This window comes from Alnus glutinosa, chromosome 1, assembly GCF_958979055.1.
Source record: "Alnus glutinosa chromosome 1, dhAlnGlut1.1, whole genome shotgun sequence".
In the NCBI taxonomy this organism is placed as follows: Eukaryota; Viridiplantae; Streptophyta; class Magnoliopsida; order Fagales; family Betulaceae; genus Alnus; species Alnus glutinosa.
Window position 1 is genome coordinate 184,027 of NC_084886.1, and position 20,713 is coordinate 204,739.

The following is a 20,713-nucleotide window of genomic DNA, read 5'->3' on the forward strand; positions in this document are numbered from 1 at the left end:
ACAGAAATAAGGTTTAAATTTAGGACTTTTGTTATAATTCTTCGATCTTAAGGCATTTTTCTTGAAGATTTTAAAATTTAGCCATCTCTCATTGTACATGCTAATGGACAAGTCCATTGTATTTTCATTTCACGAACATTAATTGTAAATCATATTATACTTTGGAATGTAAATTGTACTCCACATTCTAGGAAGATGTGAAAGCAATAATAGTAAGAGTAGAAGAAAAAGAATCTATAAACCTCACCTATAAATATCCGACATGAGATGCCTCTTGTATCCAAGCAACAAAAAAAACAAAAACTAAAAATATTTTACTTAATTCTTTTATTTCTCAAAACCATTAAACCCTACTTACTAGACTGACCTCTGGCCTATAAAAATCTATCATTCAATCAGCCATCACCTTTTAATTTCTACCATCATTTTTGTTGAAGAACCAAATTTGGTGGATCCCTTTAGCCACGATGAGAGGAGATTAGCCCCCGTGCACGGAGGCACGCCGCACACAGCATATACAGTTTGGCATCTCTGGATATATTGGATTGCACGAGGACACTTGTCCGCCATCGATCTATATATAATTAATTGCATCACGACAGGCATTAATTTATCTAATCGGTCAAGGCATGTGAACGCATGAATCTCAGATACGTGGCACAAATTGAGTGCAAATCTTTACCAAAGTAAGACATTATATAACAAATATATATAGATAGCCATGATACAACTATTATAATTAATAGCCTCACGATTACAATAACTAAATAGGACTCCGGACTCCGAACTCCGAACTCCGAAGGAATGAGTCCACATGCAACTGGATAATATTGCATCCACACGTAAGTACCATGGATTTTACATATTAAATAACACCAATTTAAAAATGAGAGAGACAGTGGAACATAATCATGGAAAATAATGAATGACAGAGATCCCCGTAATTCATGCTCAAAGGTCTTTCGACATACAAGCTCTTCTAAAATAAATAAATATATAAAAAGAAATCATAGTAAAGATGAATCATATGTCTCTGTCTCGCTTGCACTCCGGCGAGAGAGTAGGGTATCTCACTCTATCAGTGCAGTAGTTGTAGATGGTGTATTTGGTGCGGACCCACTGGAGGCGTCTGTACTGATACGAGTCAAGATCTTGGAACTCCTTCTGGTCCCACCATCTTTTGCCTTGGGTCGCGCAGAACTTGGCCTCGACGGAGGCCTCACAGCCGTCGATGTGGAAGCCCCTGTACGCGGCAATAAAGGGAGCCTTTGACCAGTCCGTCTTCTCAAGCCCACCCCTAGTGGCCCAGTCATCCGCGTTCCACAGGCTCGAGTAGATCTTCATGGGTTGGTTAAATGGGAATCTCACTCCCAAATCTTTGCTGTTCTTGAACACCCTTATCGGTGTGTCGTCCACAAAGAATCTGACGAAACAAACATAGTACAATTTATACACGTCACTTCACAGTCCCCAATGTCCAGATAATATACAATATGTTTCTAGCTTTCGTGAAAAGCACAAACAGTTGATTTTCAAAAATTTGTCGGCATCACTCGTTGAAAAGAACGCCCACGTAACCAGTCCTCTTTCCGGTGACCAAAGTTGACAATAATGATTCCTTGCCTTGTTTCATTTATGTTCTTATTTTGTCGGAGAATACTCGGTTTACATATCCGCGAGCTGTATCCCGTGATTGCGGCCAAAGATTGGATGTTGATAGGAGTTTAACTTTTAAGAGTTTTTTTGTTTTTCTTTCAGAAAATTTAGATCTTATTAAGGTAAGATTTTTTTTTTTTTTTTTTTTTTGAAGAGAGATTATTATTAAGGTAAGATAAGGTCAATAAAAAAGTAGAAAGAAATGATATAAATATTTCTACTAAACATCTCATCTTTAAATTTAATGGAATCTCATCTTTAAATTCAATTTATGTAACAATGCACCATGTATGAAAATTAATAAATTGTGTATCACTTCTATATATATATATATATATATATATGTTCTCTTCCTTCGACGCCAATAAAGATGAAAAATAACGGAAGATTGACTAAAAAACTTAATTATAAGGATCTAGATTAAAAATTTGGGTTAATTTAAGCTGGCTTATTTCTTTAGGCATAATATCATATATAATATCAATTTCTCAATTAGAGAAGACCCAACCAAATAGACTTGTGAAGGTAAAGGAAAATCTCATCCAAAGAAAAAAAAAAACAAAAATGATTATCCGATTATGTCAAAAGTTGCAGAACTTACAAGTAGAGATCTATGAAAATTTGGAGTTGGACATTAATTATTTTACATTTTGCTTTCTGAATACTTAGATAAGAGCAGCTTCGTAAAGGATCTGAGATTGTAGTTTCTAAACTAAATAAAGAGAGGAAGAAAGAAGTAGAGGAACTTACACAATCTGATACAGATTCCAGAGAACAGAGTAGGAGTGGTAGCCTTGGGTTGGGTCGAACCAGAGATAAATCCTCTGCTCTCTATCCCCTTTCCCTCCTGTGAAGACATTTGTCTGTAAAATGTAAGGCTGCCCAGTCCTGTTCCCCAAGAACTCAAAGTCTATTTCATCATGCTCCGAGTTTTGAGATGATAGCTGCAACATATACTCTATTAAGAGGAGATATGCTAACAGGAAGAAGAAAAGAACAAAGTGAGTGTAAAAATCTCTGCTTTTTATCCTGATCGATTAATGGGTCGCCACAAGTAATCTGTTTTCTCAATCAATGACTTTGTTCCTTCTTTCTATTGGGAAAGGAGTAAGATTGTACAAGACGAGTAATATGATAATAAAAAGTGCATGGAAAAATGGGTAACTCACATAGAAGGCAGTGACGGTTCCAGCAGAATCCCCAGGAACCAACTTCATTTGCATACTGAAGTGGCCGAACAAGTAAGAACCCTTGGACTGGAAACCAGTACCTTTTCAAAATCAAACACAAAGATGGAGGAGGAGAAAATAATTAAAAATAGCCAAGATGAAACTTGTACGAGCATTTAAATCTGAAACGATGGCATCAGTCTATTGGCGATACAAAGAATACTTTTTCCTAAATCCATTTTTACCAGTGTATTTGTCGAGGTGGAGCTGAATGTCGGAGCCTCCATTGAAGTACTTAATGTGATCAAAAGCCCAAGTGGGCATATAATTTCTACCAAATGGCACAGCTACGGGCTTCCTCGGAGCAGCTCCCATGGTGCCGGGGACGATGATGAATAGGAAACCCAGGATCAGAGTCCACACACACGAAGCCATTTTTCTACATCACAAAAAAAAAAAAAAAGCTTAGTGTTAGAACAAATAAGCACACTGAGAAGTTTCTAACGACAACAGAAGGGAAGGAATGGACTTAGACCGTGTAGTCCTCCGCAAGAGCATTACCCGACAGAAAGAAAGAGAGAGAGAGATCTGTGAAGATGTGGTGAGAGGAAAGGGGAGGGGGGGGGGAGCTCTTTTATAGGGTCTGATTTTACATACGTACACATGTTTGAAGGACCCCCCTCGTGGAAGATTACGAGCTTATGGACAATGGTATTATTATTCCTGACTAAAATAATAGTAGTGGTAATACAGCTATGTCCATGGCGGTTGCAGAGCCCTTTTTTTTTCTTTTTCTTTTTTGGGTGTCTGGGACGAGGGTTTCTACTTTCTAGTGAGTAGTTTCTACTATTTACCGTTTTCCTTTCGGCACCTTGGAGTGGTAATTACTAAAAACTCAAAGACAGCAATGCGTTTGATTGTTTGAATTCAATAGGTTAAGAGCGTAGGGCATCACCAAGTGGCTATTGCCTCCACCTCCCCGCATCACCTTTTGCCTTTACCCATTGACTCATTCTGCTCCCATTTACGGGTCTGACCTTCCCCTTTTGTCTTTTTTTTGCATGTGCTGTATTTCAGGCCTTCAGCGCAGCTCATGGTCTGAGAGGCAGAAACAGTTTCCTCGGCCAATGGATGAGTTTTCAGTTTTCACAGTGCGGCCACAATTTGCTTAAAAATTTAAATGAAGCCAATGTTAAAGTTTTATCCATTATCACTGGATATAAGCAAATGCTCCAAATCAAACATATAGATGGCTTTAATTATCAGGATTTGGCTTAAACGGTGTAAAAAAAATTAAAGCACTCGAATTTTAATTTTTCCGACTATTCAGATTTAATTTATAAAAATTTATATTATCAGGCACAAATCATTTAGAGGTTCTAGAAACCTTTTCTCTTTTCCACGTCACTCTTGTAATTGATTGCTTATATACAGTTGGTTCTTATGTTAGTATTTGACTGCATAGAATTGGGCATTTGGGTGCATCAGTCACGGTAATTGCCTTATTCTTTCGGTTAAGGAAAATCCTTTACTTTCTCTCTTCTTCTTCTTTTTTTTTTTCTTTTTTTTTTAAAAAAATAATTTCAAATAACATGTCATCATCTTACGAAACTATGACACATTGTTCAAAATAGTATATTTCATTCATGATTGACATATTATTTGTAAATAAACTTAAAAAGAAAAAAATTAACAAAAATAAAAAAGTAAGTGTAGCACTTTTTCTTCCGTTAATTGCAAAGCTTATTCCATGTATTACGTTAAATTTAATGATAAATTTAAAAATAAGATGGATAGAAAATAAATAATAAAAAAAAAAAAAAAATTATATCATAGAAATTTCTATGTATTTATAATATACCATTTCCCTTTTTTTAATTTAGCTTGAACTTTTTTAATGCTCCATTAGTTCATTTGGTTGTCATGAAAGTCAAGCGACAACGAGAAAGAGGGAAAAGAAGATTAAGATTAATGGTCTGATTGAAAATCTTTTTCAAAACTCTTTTCACTCAAATGCTGGCTTGTTTCGATTCCCTATTATTTTTTACTATTTTTATTTATTTCTATAATTCATGTTTGGCAACTTTTTACACCCAATTCAAATTTTTTCATCCCAACTCAATTTTTTTTAACCCAAACTTAAAAAAAAAAAAAAATAATTAAAAAAAAAAAAAAGAAAGGCAATAAAAAAACATATCCAGACACGTGGAGTAACTCGAAAACCACCCCGTCAATTTTTTTTTTTCAGTCTTAGGTTTTTGAATTTTTTTATTATTTTCAGTTTTACTTTTCCTTTTACTTTTTTCCAATTATATTAAATTTAATTCACATTCCCAAATATATATTCTAAATTTTGTTTTCTATTTTCTAAACCATCCAAAATTTTTTCAAATCTCTTTTTTATTTGAGATATTCACAATTTTAAAAACAATACAATAAAAAGCGCATACCCAAACATGCCCAAAAATAATTATTCAAACCAATTTTTAAATGTGGTCGCTACCACACTTTTTAAAGCAAACAACAAAATTCTTTTCAAAAAAAAAAAAAACATTTCTCAAAAAATAAATACAAAAACACTTCTAAAAAAATAATTACCATAAATTTCTATTTGTCTTTGCGGTAACTGTTATGAAATTTTGATAGCCATGCAATGGCATGAATGTTTGGTGGCTGCCACAAGCTTTCAACAATCCCGTCATGACTACTATGAACTTTTTGTGGAGCCCGACAATGACCGTCATAAACGTCCGGCACAATGACCAGCCAATCCGTTTCGCAGTCTCACGGTGGCTGCAATGAAAAGCTATGGTTCCACCATTGTTACCATATGCTTTATAGGTAATTAACAAATTCTTTTAATGTTTTGAGACTTGCTATTAGAGCTATTTAATTATTGGTTGCATTATATGGGCGGTGCTCATAAGTCATAACTTGCTTTAACTATTGCTCTGGTAATACGATATTGGTAGGTGAGTTGTGAGACAAGAGGGACTGAGGGACCCTTGGCTTTTGTTTTCGATGACCTAAAAATAACCTCTTTTCAGTTAAATCAAAAAATACAAATTAGTATGAACTTACAGACATGAAAAAAAAAATAATAATAAATAAATAAATTGGATGCGGGATAATAAGATGTAATTAGAAGACAATATGTACCGTAAAGGGAGAAAGCAGTTGTAACTAGTGCTAAGGTAACTCACCAATTGGGCAACTAATTGGTAAGATTAGGTAAGATTTTTAAATATTTTTATTTTTAGAAAAAAAAAAAACAGAAAACAAAAATGAAGAAGAGAAACCAAAAGAAATATATATATATATATAGACAGGCAAAGGTTCTTAAGATACACAACACACTTTTTGAAGTGCTCGATTCCAAAAAAAAAATCCCACTCCTTAGTAAGGTTGACAAAATAGGTTGATATGTCAAGTTCGGATCAATCCGTTTGTTAAATTGTAGTTGATTATTTTGTATTTTTAATTTAAAAATGTATTTTGATGTAATATAAAAAGAAGAATTTGTTTTTTTAAAATGTATTATAGGGTTCACATTTTAGAAAGTATTTTTTATAGTGTATTTGTTTATTTTGAGAAAAAAAAAATGTTAAACATTATAATTTTATCTCACTTTATTGATGTGATACTGTTAATGATCGGATCATCCTCTGCTAAGAAAAAAAAAATCAATAGTAAATTAGCAAGTGCCACATCAATAAGTGGAATAAATTTAGGATAAAATTGTGCATATTGTATAAAATTTACTCTTTCGATAAAGCAGATATAGAATTGTACTTCGAAAAAAAAAAAAAAAAAAAAAAAAAGGAGAGTGATTATGTGGTTACACTTAATAGAGGAGATGGGTGGTCATACAAAAAATTTGACCAAATCGTGGTGGCCGTGTGGCCACCCTGGCTACGAGTAGGGGGCAGACTTAGCACAAGGCTTGAGGGCTTGTGTCCCTTAAAAAATTTAAAACATCTCCAAAAAAATATATTTTTTTTATGAGGTAAATAATAAAAAATTAATTTCCTCTTCCCTAAATTTTTTTTTTTTTTTTTTTTCCAAAGTTTCGTCCCACACACTAAAATTCATGGTTCTGCCCTCTACCATGAGAGGGGTGGCCACTCCTCCTCCTTCGCTTAGGTTGACCACACAACTACCTTAATTTTTTTTTTTTAAAAAAAAAAAAAAAAAAAAAAAAAAAAAGAAAAAGAAACAAGTTAGCTATTATTTATGCAAAAGTTAAATATATGATTTGTCGAACATATTTTTACAATAAGAAAAAAATAAATATAAGTAATATTTTGTATTTTGAGTTATTTAATAATCTATTTATTGTTAAAAATAAACAAAAATAATATTGGTACCATAACCCACCCACCCCGGGGAGAAAATGGAATCATCAATAGTTTGTGAAGGTAGTTGTTTGGTAATTAATGTGGTCCGTCCATCAGTCACGGGGAGTGATAAATAGATTGCTAATGTAGTCACAGGTAGAAGCCCAAAAAAAAGGAGTCATGCCCAAATCTCACTAGAAAATAGCGCTCATCGCCAGGGGATCCCCCTACACAAGTAAATGAGTAATACAACGTAATCCAAAAATGTGAAGAGCAAAAGATCTCAGGCCGGCAGGCCCTCGATCTCCGCCGGTCCGTGGGAGTGCGAGTGGGGACAAATGAAAAAGAGAGGATATGCATGGATAGATGTGCCCTGTTTTCTTTTGTTTAATAGATTCCAAAAAGCGATAAATAGAGAGCGTGGGAGGGTGCGGAAAAAAGGTAGGAGAAGGGTGGGGGTCCATATGACATAAAACATGTGGCTGGTCTGCCAACTGCAGCTTACACTATCAACCTGACCACATGCCTCAAATCATATCCATCCCTCTTGATCTCCACACATATATATATATATATATATATATATATATATATATATATATATATATATATATATATATATATGGTCCAATCTGGGTTCTGGATGATTAAAAAGGATTGCTAACACCTTCTGAACAGGCCTCGTGTCTTTGTATTCCATCCAGCTCTATCCAACCTGCCTGCTTCCTTATTCCACTCCTACATTCTCACCCTCACTTAATATTAGCTTACCAACCAGAAATTGAGTAATCAGAAATTTCCTTTCCAAATAATTGGGGGATATATATTTGCTATTCATGCATCCAGCTGATACCAGGATATAGTGCAGCATTACCCCCCATTCATTTCTCCTCTCTTTTTTTCCTCTTCAATTTTTAAAATGTTATTTCTCTTTTCCCTTTTCTTTCCTTTTAATTTTTTATTTCAATTAATGATTTGGGCTAACGGACCCTTCTTGACGATAATAATAGTAATGATAAATGTTTGTGATGACAACAATATATATAATAGAAATAGTTTGGAGTAACGTTTTTGTCATATGTCACAACATTACCACAATTTCTAAATTAAAAGCCTTCTTTTCAGAGACATAAATCACAAGGACGTACATATACAAGACTGCCCATCAAAGATGTCTTAACTTTTTCCCTTTCTGCCTGGAAGATATTTAGCCGTTAAAGCCCATTATTTAGTGGCAAGATAATTAAGGTATCTAGTCTTCTTCCTCTTACTTGCTTTTGGCAGCACAGTGAAACGAAAAGAGGGACACAATTTTCAACTAAGACATGTGGCATTAAATGTTTCCACAGCTTTTAACTTGCAATTTGGGTTGAGATTATGCTCAAATCATCCTACGTGTCCCAAAATCTTTCACATGTCTTTTCAGATTTTTGTTAATATTTTTGGTCTAATAAAGCATGCTATATATTGGCTGTCCAGTTGTAAGCCTGCTGGTTGTTAATGTGGCACATCACTATTGGAGTTGCCCTAAAACTAACCAAACTTACATGCATGATGCACTCTAGCTGTCTCAGTCTCAGTCTCAGATAACGCCTTACGGCCATTTTATGCCAGTAGGGGTTTATGTATTTTTTTTTTTTTCTACGCAATAAAGGGGAAGGGCAATTACGGACAAGATCAGTTCAAAATAGCAGCTAAATGAGCCCTTGTATAGTTGTATTTGCTTTTCGAGAAGAAGGGAATTTGTCCCAAAAGATGTACGTACGGAGCTGGCTTAGCCTTAGCTTCTCCTTTTTTGATCGAGATCATTGTCTTCGATCTCTAGAATCAATATAATATTCTCTGTAGTAGAAGCAGCCCCAACCTTCCCTGAATCATCACTGAGCACAGTAGCCACAACAGAGAAGGTAGCTCTCATAGCAACATCAATGTTTACTTTGAGACAGCCTGGCGGTGGGGGATTAATTCCAACAATCATCCAAAGGAGTTCAATTTTTCCACGCAGCCATATGAGAGACAACAGTTAATTAATTATATGCTACATGAATTTTCCAATATCAAGCTTTGAAGATTCATGAACTACTTGGTTTTTAGCCATCGAGATCAGATCATTGGCTATTTAACGTTCATTTTAAATGAATGATTAACAAATTAACAAAAAATAAAAAAGGTATGTTATCCCATTTGCATGCAATACTCGTAGGATTCAAATTTCTCTAAAATTTGTTTGAGTTAATGGGATCAAAATTCTCTCAAATTATTTGTTCAAATGTAAAAAAATTTGAACAAGTGATTATAAGAGACTGCTTATAAGATTCATTTGACCGGATAAATAGTTTAATAGTTTAATTTTTATTTGATCAAATAAATTTTTTGAATAATTTTTTACAATATTTATTTAAATTTAAACAAATAATTTGAGATTATATGATCGGAATTAATTAATGAGTGTATGCATCGAGCGTTCCCAAAATAAATGTTTGGTTTTTATTGAATTGGCCATCGTGAGGTCATACTCTCGTTATTCCACATGCAAGCGCCGCGCAGTACATGGCAGTTAATATGTATATATATTAGCGTGTAGTCCGAGGCGATATCTGAAAAACTAAATATACAATTTTATTTTTCCTACTCCACTGTCCACACTAGTTTATTCATATGTATTTGATATAGAGACACAATCTTTTTGAAACCTTCTATAATCAAAAGCTAATATCGTATGAAGTCCATGGCTCCCAAAGCTAATTTTCAAACCCTCAAACAACTATTTTTGAGTTTTAACTTTTATAACCAAAGTTAATTTGTAAGGTAAAGTATACATATTATCTCAAATTATCACTCAATTGACAATTTTTTTTTTCTAAACTTTTAATTATAATAATGTCCCATCAAACTACTAAAAATTGTTAATATTTCTCTCAATGTCTAATAATGAAAACATCCTTAATAATAATAATAATAACAATAAATCTAAAACTAAAACTAAATAAATAAATAAAAATACATAAAAATCAAGGTGGACAAATTTAAAAATTAAAAAGTTAAAGGCACTGTTTAGTAATCACCTTCCCCTCCCCCTCCCCCTCCCCCTCCCCCTTCCCTGACGTGCAAGCTTTTGGCAGAGGCTTGAAAACATTCAGCCAACTTTTTCATGATAAGATAAGCTTTTTTTTCGTTTTACCCCTGTACACAATCACAATTTTTTTTCCTGTTAGGGGTAGAATGGATAAAACAAAACAGGCTTTATTTTTACCCATTTTACCCATGTATATGACTGTTTAAGCTGCTGAATTTTTTTCATGTCAGGGGTAAAATGGGAAAAAAAAAAGGTTGTCCCATCTTAGAAAATGACTGACTTTTTTCAACTTTTATACCAAAAGCCTACTCTATCCGTACGCGTTAAGAAATTGGGAGAGGAAGGGAAAAGGTGATTACTAAGCAGGGCCTTTGTGTTTGTAAAGCTACATACCAGGAAGTTCTTTTTTCTGGCGCTAGATTTACAAACTTTCTTAAAACTATCCTGGCAAACGTCAAAAAAATATTGTTTCCTATTTAAAAAATTCAATGTGCAAGGAGGTGAATCTTTCTCGCTACAAATGGGAAAAGGGGGAGAATGATGAATATCAACGGAAATGCAGTATGAGTGAACTCTAGCTCCAGCTTAATATGCATCATGGTGATAAAAAATTTATACTTCTATGAACTTTTTGAGTCTTCCAAAAAAAGAAAAAGAACAGGAGAATAATAGCGATGGAGTCTGAGATGATATCAGCAATCTTCCAATCTTGAACGAAGGAGGGGTGCTGAAGAGCCGTTATAATCACTGACCGAGAATTACCTTCAATTCCAAAGTGAAAACCTTTAACTTTAGAGAAATAGCTAGAAAAACAGCAAGGGCTGATTTGGGAGAATGCTTTGATAATTCTACCAATGTGTATGGGTTAGTCTAAGGTACTGTTCGATTATTGGTAAATCAGAATACCTTGATAAAAAAATAACTAATAAAAAAAATCTACCACTGTGGTCACATTCGCTAAAGCCTATAAAGGTGGAGTGAATGATGATTATGGTTTTTGTTTTTAACTTTGAGAGTGAATAATGATTATTATTTTTTCTTTTTAATATAGATAGAATAATGATTATTATTGATTCCATATGTTGTGACTCTTAAGTTTCACGTGTCTGACAAGCGGAATTCTTTGCACAAGTATTTGAAATGATTATTTCCTTCAAACGCTACATATAATCGGTCATTAGCGAAAAAGTTTGGGGGGAGGGGTTTGAATAATTTCAGTTGCTGTGGCATGTTTAATATACTTTTATATTAATTTTAATTAAAAAAAAATTAAGGATTGATCGAGCATGTCACATTAGTTAAATATGTTAGGAGAATGCAAAATGACATTTATTTTATAAAAAAAAAATTACATTTATATATCGTGAAAACATTTTTTCAAATGAAAAACAAAAAGCACTCCCCAAATGCATCGACAAACTAGCCATGGTACCGCAAATATTTTCTGAGACGTAATTTTTAATGAACTATTTTTAAGGATTAAGAACGATCGAATATGTTAGAACAACTAGTTATTCAAATAATTGTAATCCCACCAGAAAGATAATGTAATTTTCTATTGCTCCAACAACAATGTATTGAATTATGACCTAACCTCCAAAACCCAGGTCATTTGGGAAGCTCCATTTGTAATAGTTTCTTATTTCAGCCTGTCTATCGATATATGCCTAGCCTTTTTTTTTTTTTTTTTATACGAAGTAACTTATTCAATGGTCATATTCATCATGTAACATGAGAAATGTTTAGTTTCTATCTTTTGTTTAGAAATAAGCAAATCTACTCATAAATATGTGGAAGTAGAACCCAACACGTGGTCTCACAAATTTAATGAAAGATTTATGAAAATTAAAAAATAAAAATGAACCAGAGATAATGTATACCAACTGTCTTGATAATAATATAATATTGGTAAGGGTTTCTGGCGATTTCAATTGTGTGAGTTCAGCCGGCCTTTTAGCAGTTAGCACGCAGTTCTTTTTTTTCTCCGTGTGATGCCGGCCCATGAAGTGAAAAGGTGGGTCTATGTTTGGAATTATGAAAAAACAGTTTATGGGCTTTTTCTTTTAAGGTTCGGGGCAACGTTGTATGGGCCACAATTTCAGGACCTTAAAAGCCCAAGTTAAATTGCTAACACTAACTCTGAACTGCTAGCGTGGTTTATGCATTTTCTTGGACGACGATTGTTTTAGGAATGTTTTGTGATGACCGACGCGGAAACAAATGGGCCTAAAGGAAAGGAAAGCAAAGGAAAGGAAAAGAAAGGAAATGTAATGGCCTTGTTTGGCAAAGGCATGCCATAGATAGAGTAGTGCTTAAGTACTATTTATTTATTTTTTCTTATTTTTTCATATTTTTCAATAACAATTAACTTTAAAACAATAATTTTTTATTACTATTCAAATAAAAAAATTCACTACAATACAAAACTTTTTCACTTTTCTATATAATTTTTTTTTTTACTTTATATCACATCATCACTTTTTACTAATTTTAAAATTAACAATCCACTATTCTGTTCTATACAAACATTTGCCAAATAAAGCCCTGTTTTGGAACATATCCGGAAAGGGACGGAAAATTGCTTTCTGATTTAATAATTACCAATTATAATGAAAGGAGTGCGCATTAATTGTATTGATGAGCTTCAATAATTTCACCAAATTAGGTAAGAATTCGTGCACCGCAGCAAATCACCCAATCCTCCAAAAAGCTCGCACGTACCCTTCTCCCTCCCGAAAATGGTGAGGATTAACAGGGTTGGAATTGTAAAATCTCTCTGGTCTCTACCAAGTATTAAAGCAGGAAGAGCAGTTTGTTGTCAAGAATGCTCTAAAAAAGTCTTGTTCAGAATGAAAATGGGGTAGTCGGAATGCAAAGTTTCCAAAGGGGGTTCATGAGCTTCCCGGAAGTTTCTTCAGTGTTTCAGTGGCGAGACTTTTTTGAATGGGATTTGGTCAAAGTAAAAAAAAAAATATATTATTTTCTAGATTTGTTTGAGTCGGTCTTTGGTGAAAGTGGTTCATGTTTAGTCAACCAATTCCCCCATTCTCACCAGTTTCATGCCCATCTTTAATTAATGCTCTCTACAGAACCTCCATTACTCTTTGTCCATCATCATACACATACTACAAATAATGACAAACTGAAAAATAAAACAGAAACCCAGTTGTATAGCCACCTACTTTTACTTTTCTACCGCATCAAATTGTCAATCAATATATATTAAAAATTAATTTTACTTTCCGTCATTAGCGATGCAGATGATATGATAGAGATTAGAGAAATAGTAAAGTATTATTAGACGGAGAGTGCAATAGAAAAAAATATACAAGAAGTTACATTTATGTCCCGTTTGTTTGTTTGTTTGTTGCGACGTAAAATAATTTTTTTTAAAATATTTTTTGACGTTTGGCTCGCACGAAAAAGTTACAAGATGAGAAAATAAGAGTTTGGCAAATGCTGCCAGAATCCAGCAACGTCCAATCACCATTGCCAGATTCAAGCAACGTCCGGTCATCGTTGCCAGATTTTAGCAAGCAAGTTTGGCCGGATCAGTGGCTGAATCTGTCAAGATCAGGCCACATCCCGACCTTTTTAGCAAGATCAATGGCTGGATTCTAGCCATTTTGGTCAGATCCAACCAACTTCTGACCATGGCCAGAATCTAGCAATATTTCGGCCAGTTTCGATCAAAATCTGGTCTGTCGGCATCCGGCAACGGTGGCCGAATGTTGCCCGATTCTGATGCTGGCAGGATTCTGACAACCGACAATTGCTGAATTCTAACAATTGAATATCAAACGTCCGTGCAAGGACGAAGAGTTTAATTTCGGAAAACGATTTACGATTTCTCTAAATTGTAAATCATTTTCCAAAAATTAAAAAAAGCTTTTAAGGTCAAATTGAAAATGATTTCTGTTGAACATTATTTTCGCCTTTACTAAATACCATAAAATGTCAAAATTATTTTTTAAAAATCATTTTACATTAAAAAAAAAAAAAAACGGAGTATAAATATATATAAACATGTTGGAGATTATGGGATCATGTGACACGTCAATTTACTCACGCGCCTTCCGTAGACCACATTAATTCAGAAATGTCTTTGAGTCACTGAAACTGACTTTCCCAACACCTTTAAATTTTGTTTTGTCAAGAGTCAAACATTGTGGCGTCAACGATGGTAGCCAGAGGAATTAAATGGTCATATCATATTTTTAAGCATTTTTATTTCTTTTTTCAACTAACAACCAACTGTAGAAGAGTCTCATGAATTTTTTCAACTATATTAAAGTAATTTATCAATTATCAAGGTGTACCAAAAATATAATTTTTTTAATAATATTTTTATTCTCTTAAAAATTAAAATTAAAATTATTAATTATTTTTTTTAAAGAAAGAACAAATTACAAGTTAGAAAAATTAAAACTTTAAAAATTAAATCTACTAAGGGTGGGGCGGGGTCGGCGGCGGCAACTTACCCCAACCACTTTTTTTAATTGACAAATTTTATTTTCTTAAGTTTTAACAGTTTTATATATAACAATGACACTTGTCATTATTTTATTGGTATTAAAGTGGTACATTAACGAAATCAATCAAGTGTTTTAACAAAATTTAACTGGAATGAGTAATTTGTGTTTTTGGAATACCACAAGGACCTCTGAGTTCATTTTAATACCACATATAGTTAATTATAAATCAGAGAAATCACATGAACTAATTTTGTATTTTCTTGTTTTTTTTTTACTAAGAGTGACACATGTCATCATTTTATTGGTACTAATATGAGCACTAACGAAATCAGACAAGTGTTTTGACTACAGTGTGTAAATTGTTATTTTGACCTATCCTGATAACCTCTGAAATTGTTATTTTGACCTATCTTGATAACCTCTGAATTATTTTTATTCTGCAACAAATGATATATAATTTAGGCCAATTATAAGAATTGATTTTACATTTATCCTGATATATATATATATATATATATTATTTATTTTAGTTTTTAAGAGCAAACTTTGATAATTTGATGGGCTACTTCAACACGCTTAGAAAATAATAAGACTACTTCAAAATCGACTTTTATTTGAATGAGCTTTTTAATATTATTTTCCAATATTTAAATTTTGTGGTTGCAAATTGATTAAAACTCATGTAGGTGACCCATTAGATTGTTGTAAACAAACATCGGCGTCTCGACAACAGATTTAAAGAGCTAATTGATTGATGTGTTAGGGGGAGGCTGGTAAAGCTCTGTTCTATTAGTTGGCCAGATGTTCAGAGCCTAATTTTAATTTGATGGGGCACGATTTTTCTTTCCATATATATCCCCATATTGTTTCATTTCTTTCTTTTTATTCTTAATTAATTTTTTTGATACTTTGGAATTTTTTATTTATTATTTTTTTTTTTTTGAAAATCTGGTACTTTGTGAGTGAAGCAGCTTGGTTAGTTCTCCACTTCTCCTAACCACACAACTTCGATCGACAGCAGTCACCTCAAAGAATTTTATCACAAGGAAACGGAAACATTACACAAAAATAACATTCTGACGGCTAATTAATCTAAGAATTAGACTTGGAAATTTGGATTGACGATTGGGTTCGAGTCAATTCGACTGATCCGATTATGCAATCGGGTCCAACACGAACCCGACCCGATTATTAATCTAGTTGAAACCTGTAACCTGAACACAACTCGATTGTAAATAGGATAACTCGAACACAGCCCGATGAACCCGATTAGTTAATAGGTCGTGTCTTCCTCCCTCGTGCCACTGCTTTCACCCATAAACAATGCAGCTATGATGAAGTCGAAAAAAAAAAAAAAAAAAAAAAAAAACTCATTTACACCACCAAATCTCCCACTTTACTTGGTGAAAGCACAAAGCAAACCCCTCATTTAAAAAATCATTAACATGCTGTTAATAATTCAGCCTTCTCAGATCTACTTAGAATTTCTCTGGGAAAATCAAAGCTATATTGGAAATCGATTCCAGGAAAGAAACATCAGAGAGCCCTCTAGATGCCAAAAGAAGAAGGGTATCAAAAAAATAATAATAATTGTAAAATTAAAATTAAAATATATATATATATATATATAAAAGAAAGAAAGAAAGAAAGAATGTTTTCTTTAATCAATGAAAAATTGAAAGAAAGCGACCTGCAAGATTGAGAAATAGAACACTCACTCTCTCCTTGTATTTCCTGGAACCTAAAGCCCAATCTAAAGGATGGCTTTTTGGATTGCTTTTTCTTCTTCTCCTCTATTAGGAGAAAAAGACACAGAAAGAAAGAGAGAGATGTTATATTGAGTTGTATATAACCGAACAAAGATTAACGCACCTGCGTCGGTTGGTCAAACTATGTGAGCCTGTGAGGTGTCGTGACTCGTGGCTGCATGACGCCGTGAATGGTGAAGTGGTGAACGAGTTAAGACTGAAAGTGAAAAGGCTAGGGTTCATTTCTTTCTTGCAGTGGTAAACGAGTGCGACAAGGGTTCGTTTCTTTCTTGAAGTTTCTTTTTTTTTTTTTTTATTAATTTGTTTATATAACCGTGTTGTAATCGTGTTAGGGTTGACCCGCCATACACGATCGTGTTAGGGTTGACCCGTCATACTGTTATGGGTCTATTAGGCTTAACCAGATACAGTCAGGGAGTAACCGGAAGTACTATAAGACGTGGGCTATGAGTCAGCTAGTGACTCATCGGAAGGATGATTCCAGGATGTTCTAGAAGTTGTTGGTTAGTTACCTTTTTATCCTAGATTCTATTTTCTTGTTATTTCTAGTCATTAGAGGAGAGAGAATGGACGTCATTTCTGTTGGATTGATCCCAACAGAATCGCTTATATATAGAAGGCTCGATTAAGAGACAAGGCAGAATTGAGATATTTGATTGTAAGCTTATCTTGAGAGTTTAGGGCCTCTCAAAGCGCTCTATCATCTTTTTAGTGAATTTCTACTGCATTTCCTTCATTCTTCTTATCATTCTTGTCTACAAATCGCCCCCTTTCTTGGAAACCCACCACACATACATGATTATAAACGGGTCATTTTGGGGGTCCGTGCTGATCCTTCCAAATTGGAGGCCATGGCTACTTGGCCTCTTCCCCAAAATGTCAAGTCCTTACAGGGCTTTCTCGGCCTTACCGGGTATTACCGGAAATTCATCCGGAATTATGGCAGTTTGGCAGCACCATTAATGACCCTTTTGAAGAATAATGCTTTTCACTGGACGCCATCAGCCACAGCGGCCTTTCATTCCCCCAAGTAGGCTATGCTTCATCCTCCAATGCTCCGTCTCCCTGATTTCAATCAGTCGTTTGTCATTGAATGCGACGCCAGCAGCTCAGGCCTTGGCGCTGTTTTGATGCAAACCCGGCAACCCATTGCTTTTCTTAGCAAGGCCTTAAAAGATCGTGCCCTGCTCCTGTCGACTTATGAGAAAGAGCTTCTCTCTTTAGTCACTGCAGTGCAACATTGGCGTCCCTATTTGTTGGGTCAAACGTTCACGGTTAGGACGGATCATCAAGCTTTAAAGTTTTTACTTGAGCAGAAAATGGGGACTCCCTCTCAGCAACGTTGGTTGTCAAAATTGCTTGGTTACGATTTTATAATCGAATATAAGCCGGGATGTGAAAACCGGGTGGTAGATGCTTTATCTAGGTTGAATGATTCGGCTGTCCTGCATGAGGAGGCTTCCATTTCCCTCATCTCCTTTCCAACTCCGGATTGGATCACCGATTTAAAGTCTTCCTACCTGGCTGATCCCCATACAATGACATTACTTCACTCTCTTCAGCATGGCGATTCTTGTCCTAAGGGTTTTACCCTACAGCAAGGGTTAATTATCCGCAAGGGTCACTTATGTCTGGTTAAAAATTCGCCATTCTAGCATTAAGTTTTGGAGTTCATTCATTCCAACCCCACTGCCAGCCACTCAGGGTATAACACCCCAAAAATTTTATCAATATTTTTGAACCTAAAAGAATAATATATATATATATTTATAAAAGAAGAAGAAGAAGAAAATTTTATCTCTTTCAATTTATTATACAAAATTATTCTATGGGTTCTCTTTTACTCTTGTTAGTGTAGCCTATGATTTATAATGGTCCTTATTTTTGTTTGCTGACCCAATTTGGCTAAGGCCATAAAAAGCCCATGAGATAAAACACTTATTATCCTTTGGCACCCATGTGGCAATAAAATAAGAAGCCTGTTAAAAAAAAGGGGGGGGGGGGGGGGCCTGAAAACCATTGACACGTGGTTTTAAATTTTTTGAGGATTCAAAACCTCATATCTCTCTCGCAGACTCCCTTACACGTTGCAGAGAAAGCCTTCCCACTTTTCCATTACAAGGCTAAAAACCATTGACACTTTGCTAAAGCCATCTGACCCCTCTCGCCACATTTCAGTCCAAACAATTACACGTTGAGCTCATGCATCACCCTTTAAGCCACGATAGCTTCCTTCTTCCCCTATTTAATCACCCTTCTTGCCATGCTTCAAGGCATCGGCAGAAATTCAAATCCTCAGCTCACTTTCAAAATCTCAACCCAGCAGGTATCCCTTCTTCTCTGTTTTCTTTTGTAAAAGCTTTTGTGATTGTTTTCTGGTGATTCAGAGTATTATGGTTTTGAGAATTTTCTGAATAAAATCAAATGAGTTGTTGTTGAGTTTGAAGCTTAAATTTTGATGATGGGTTTCGGTTATTTTGGCTTTTGGGTACTAAGTTTCTTGTAATTATTATCTTTTATTTTTTTTCCCCTTGTTTTGGTTGGACGCCCCCCCCCCCCCTCTTTGTGTCTCTTTTCGTTCCCCTGCTTTCTTTCTTCCCTCTTTTTGTTCTTTTCCTTTTTCTTAGAGAGAGTTGAGATGAGGGAGGGATTGAGAAGCAAAGAAGGGAGGGGGAAGACCGGCCGAGATAGGGAAGTGGGGAAGGGAGAAGACCCAGTCGGTGGGCTAGCCACCGAACTGGGCGGACGGTAACGCCGGGCCAACAGACTGCGGCCCCGCACCGGCGACGCCACCGAAGGGCGTTTTCCGGCGACTTCTGGGTCCTTATAGATTAAGAAATCTGTTCTCTGTAAGTATTAATTTCTGGATTTTTTATTTTTAGGTTTAGGGTGGAAAATTTAGGAGGAGAATTTTCTGATTTTCGGTGAAGAAGAGGGAGACTACCGGGTATTGAAATTTCTGAAAAATTTCCAGATTGTGTTCATGGTAGAGGAACCAATTGAGATGGAAAATTTCTGAGTTTTGTAGTCTTAATTTGGATTGTTAGGTGATTCAGATTCTAGTAAAATTTTGGGTTTTTATTTGTTCATATTGGTGTTTGATTGTGTGAAATCTTTTGGCTTGTTTTGTGGTATTTTAGAAAACTTGGTAAATTGCTAAAACTAACGTGTAAATACTATTTTGGTTCCAAAATATTCATTTCTTTTGATTTAGGATGCTTTCTAGTTTATCCTTAAAACTATTATATAGAATATGAGTGAGTGTCTTTTAATTGATGGGTACTAAAATTTCTGAGGTGTTTGTGTAGAAACTTTTTTTTAAAAACCGTAAGGGTGTGGGATTTTTGGCTTATTATTTGATTTGATTATGATAGTTTAATTGAAATTCTCCTCTGACTGTTTCATTTTCTTGAGAATAGGATTTGTTAAATATTCAATTTCAAATACATGCTTCTGTGAATAGTTTCAATATTGACTATGGAAGTCTGAGTTGGGTTATAGTATTGAGACATTGTTGTGATAACTTGTATTATTCACTATCCACGTACAGTGTTACTCAACCTAAACAAAATGTTTTTAAACAAAATATTACTCCTTAATAGCACCAAATAGAAGATACCCCACAAATAGTGATATGTTTTCATGGTCTACTCATTATGTAAAGTTGCTATGAATGACCAATAAAGATTTAGTTTCCTCTTCCCTTAAAAATTTATTCAGTTGCTAATGACCAAATGGTTAATAATTCTGTTTCTATAATTCATGTCCGATTTGGTATTTTGGAAAAAGAAGAGTCAACTAAACAAAGGTGACCAAAAACTCTAGTAAAAAGGATTATATAATTTACTGAAATTTAATTATATGTTGCTAAAAACATTTCTGCATAGACAAGCGATGCGATGACCCCATGTGTGATAGATTAGAAATTTTAAATTGTATTTTGGATACATGTCTCTATCTTAATGTTATATGCACCCAATTTGATCATTTCTCAAAGATATCTGCTAAAAACCAATTCTATTTTTGTGATCTAATCTAGGAAGGAGGTGCTAGTACAATCAAATAGCACCAGGTAAGGGAACACAACTTTAAAATCCCGACGAAATTTTAAATAAAACATTTTTAAAAGGAAAACGTCGAGAATTTTCAAAAGACTCTTTTACTTGAATATTATTTGTTCTATGAAATAATGAATATGTTACCTATGAACCACACGAATGAATGAGAAGAC

At 34.4% G+C, this 20,713-nt stretch overlaps 1 protein-coding gene across 2 annotated transcripts; it reads right to left on the reverse strand.

The window, feature by feature from the left end:
• Window positions 1-899: 899 nt before the first annotated feature.
• Window positions 900-3,537, reverse strand: LOC133863454 (xyloglucan endotransglucosylase protein 34). 2 transcript variants are annotated; one of them, XM_062299387.1, is made up of 5 exons: window positions 3,387-3,537; window positions 3,071-3,264; window positions 2,826-2,926; window positions 2,407-2,600; window positions 900-1,423 (listed from the first exon to the last, which is right to left on the reverse strand). In XM_062299387.1, exons 1-5 carry the CDS (start codon window positions 3,488-3,490, stop codon window positions 1,024-1,026), a joined length of 993 nt encoding a protein of 330 aa, XP_062155371.1. In that variant the 5' UTR covers window positions 3,491-3,537; the 3' UTR covers window positions 900-1,023. The 2 variants fall into 2 exon arrangements, with proteins under 2 accessions (XP_062155371.1, XP_062155378.1); XM_062299394.1 differs by having other exon boundaries at window positions 3,361-3,496.
• Window positions 3,538-20,713: the final 17,176 nt, after the last annotated feature.